General features: G+C 52.7%; 1 protein-coding gene across 1 annotated transcript; it reads left to right on the plus strand.

Moving 5' to 3' along the window:
• Positions 1-68: 68 nt before the first annotated feature.
• Positions 69-462, plus strand: LOC112462400 (the record flags this gene model as incomplete). The annotated part of the gene is made up of 1 exon (XM_025028143.1): positions 69-462. A coding segment is annotated over one exon (394 nt), but the record flags the coding sequence as incomplete, so codon positions are not given.
• Positions 463-2554: the final 2092 nt, after the last annotated feature.

The raw sequence follows: 2554 nt of genomic DNA on the forward strand, positions 1-2554 counted from the left end.
CAGGAAGAATGGGACGCGCTGCGCGATCAATGGCGCACTCATGTCACACGCGCTAATCTCCCCGGTAGGAGAACTCGGGAAGCTATCGCTCCTAGCTTCGACGACTGGTTGGATCGCAGTGCCGGCTTCCTTACATATAGGATTACACAATTCCTGACAGGTCACGGATGCTTCGGCACCTACCTGAATAGAATCGGTAAGGAGGATTCCCCGATATGCCGGTACTGTGATTCGGAGGAGGACACGCCGGAGCATACCTTGGAGGTGTGTCACTTTTGGGCCTTGGAACGTGGCGAGCTCACCGCTGTTATTGGACAGGACCTCTCTCTGAGAAACATCATCGCAAGAATTTGTAACTCTAAAGAACGTTGGAACGCGTTCTCGGTTTTCGTCGAACGGGTTCTCCAGCGTAAGGAGGAGGACGAGCGAAGGAGACAGCAGCAAGCCCTTGATCAGGGATAGTCGCGTTACTTGCGTTTTCATTGCGGCTTTGTTATTGCGTGCGGTTATCCCTGTGTGCGATTTATTTATTCTTTGCGATTTATTTACTTATTCGCGCGCGGACGGGGTTCTCCTGTCGCTCTTGGTTTGCTCGGGCGCGGGCCGGTTCTGGCTCTCCTCCTCCTGGGGTCCGGTGCGTCGCTCAGGCGACGTTCCCGGATCCCTGGGGGGTGGTGGGTGGGGGCGGTCGGCGTGCGGGTTTCCCTATGAGCGGCTGGATGGCCCTGTAACTTAGAATAGTATTAGTTTGTATACACAAACATATCTAATTGTCTCGCTTCTGGGAGCTCCGCTGCGATGGGTTGGGGGTTCCCTGGGGGTCGGTCGCCCGTGGTCTCGCCGCTCACCGCTGTGCTTGCGGGGCTCCGGCCCCACTGCTCCGCAGTGGGTTTGCCGGAGGCCCCGTTGTGGCTGCGGAGTGCGGGTGGTCGTCCTTCGGGGTTTCCTCGGCCTGCGGCGGGGCTCTTGGAAACTTTTCTCTTTTCGCGCCCCTCCCTCTCCCTCTCCCCCCCTTCTGGGGGGCCTGGGGGCGGGACGGGCGTGATCCCTACTATAGCCGTTGTAACGCCCCGTGATGCGGACTTAGTCCGAATGTTTTCCCGGTGTTGGGTTTATGTTAACCCTCAATGTTAACGAGCATCGCTCGTGTTTTTGATTTGTGTGGAACCTCTCTCCGGGAGGGGGGTTCCTGTTCGTTTGGTACGTGCATGTCCTTTGGCCCTGTGCGTTCTTCCTAGGGACGTCCGTGATTCCCTATGGAATGGCCTCGCAGCCAATGAAGAGCGTCCTCAATGATATGACTGCCCGCGGTCACTATCATGAGGACCTCTGAGGCGGTCGAACATTGGCACTTGTGCCAAATTTTCGACTAGTGCGTCATCCCGGCGGGTTTCACGGCGCCCCTGTTTGATCCTTCGTGTGATCTTGTCTCCGGTTTACGTTTTCTGTCGCCTCCGCGAGAGGACTGTTGTGACACGTGACGTAATACCTCGAGTCTCCCGCGTGTTGTAACTGTTGTCCAGCGTGCTAAATGTTTGGGAGAGGTTTTTTAGTGGGTGCAAGCCCCACATATCCTGGGGGACGGCCCCCGGTAGAATGCGCGAGGCATTTTTCCTCTTCCACGAAACAAAAAAAAAAAAAGTTAGGCTAGGTTAGGTTGTGACCGAACGATGCATAATCGGGCCACGGGGTACGCTATTTTGTCCTATTAGTCATCGGTCGCCACTCGGTTTAACCTTTATATACCGAGAAGGTAGGTATTCGTAATGAAAATCAGCCAAAAAGTGAACAATTTGTTTAAACAATTTTATTTTTTCAATCCCGCCACAACTGCTCGATAAGCATCGCCTGAGCTCTGGATACCGCTAGGTATGACCTCAATCGGCCAGCCAGGGATACCTGTTAGCCGGACAGCTGCTTGATCAGGTGATATCTCCTTAACCCTTTGACTCTTCGAATTCCCGCCACGGTTGCCTCCTCTGGGATGCTCTGCCAATCGTTTCCACTATCGATCATTCATTTACCTCATCCGTGGAACCATGATAGCCGGACAACCGCTTGATCGGCTAAGTTCCGACATTAATATAAGTAAAACGCCACTAATTCTCTTTTATTTTCAAGTTTCGTCGACAGCTGTTTCATCACCATCGCCGATGTCGTAGATCACCGCTGCTCACCGATGTCTAGGATCAACGCGTCTGGGAGATAGCCGGACAACCGAGAACTGTCCGCGTAACTACCACTAATATCAACTTTTTTCAGGTTTCCGCCACGGTTTCCTCATCAATGGCCTCCTCCGAAGTAGAATCTGTGATGACCTTGAAGAACGGACCACGCTATCACCAAGATGGCCGGACAGCCGCTTGTTCAGGTAAGTTTCCGGGTAAGTAAAGATATTTTCGTTTGTATTTTTGCAAATAACAATTGCTTTTATTGTTAACTATAGTTGCACAATGTTGGTGATTCACAATTAACGATTGCCACATAAGATGGCGGTCGCACGTCTCGCAAAGTGCGAATTCGCGATTCAGGTACGCGAGACCCGTACGTCTTT

Source organism: Temnothorax curvispinosus, unplaced genomic scaffold (assembly GCF_003070985.1).
Source record: "Temnothorax curvispinosus isolate PA1 unplaced genomic scaffold, ASM307098v1 QBEX01012372.1, whole genome shotgun sequence".
Taxonomy (NCBI): domain Eukaryota; kingdom Metazoa; phylum Arthropoda; class Insecta; order Hymenoptera; family Formicidae; genus Temnothorax; species Temnothorax curvispinosus.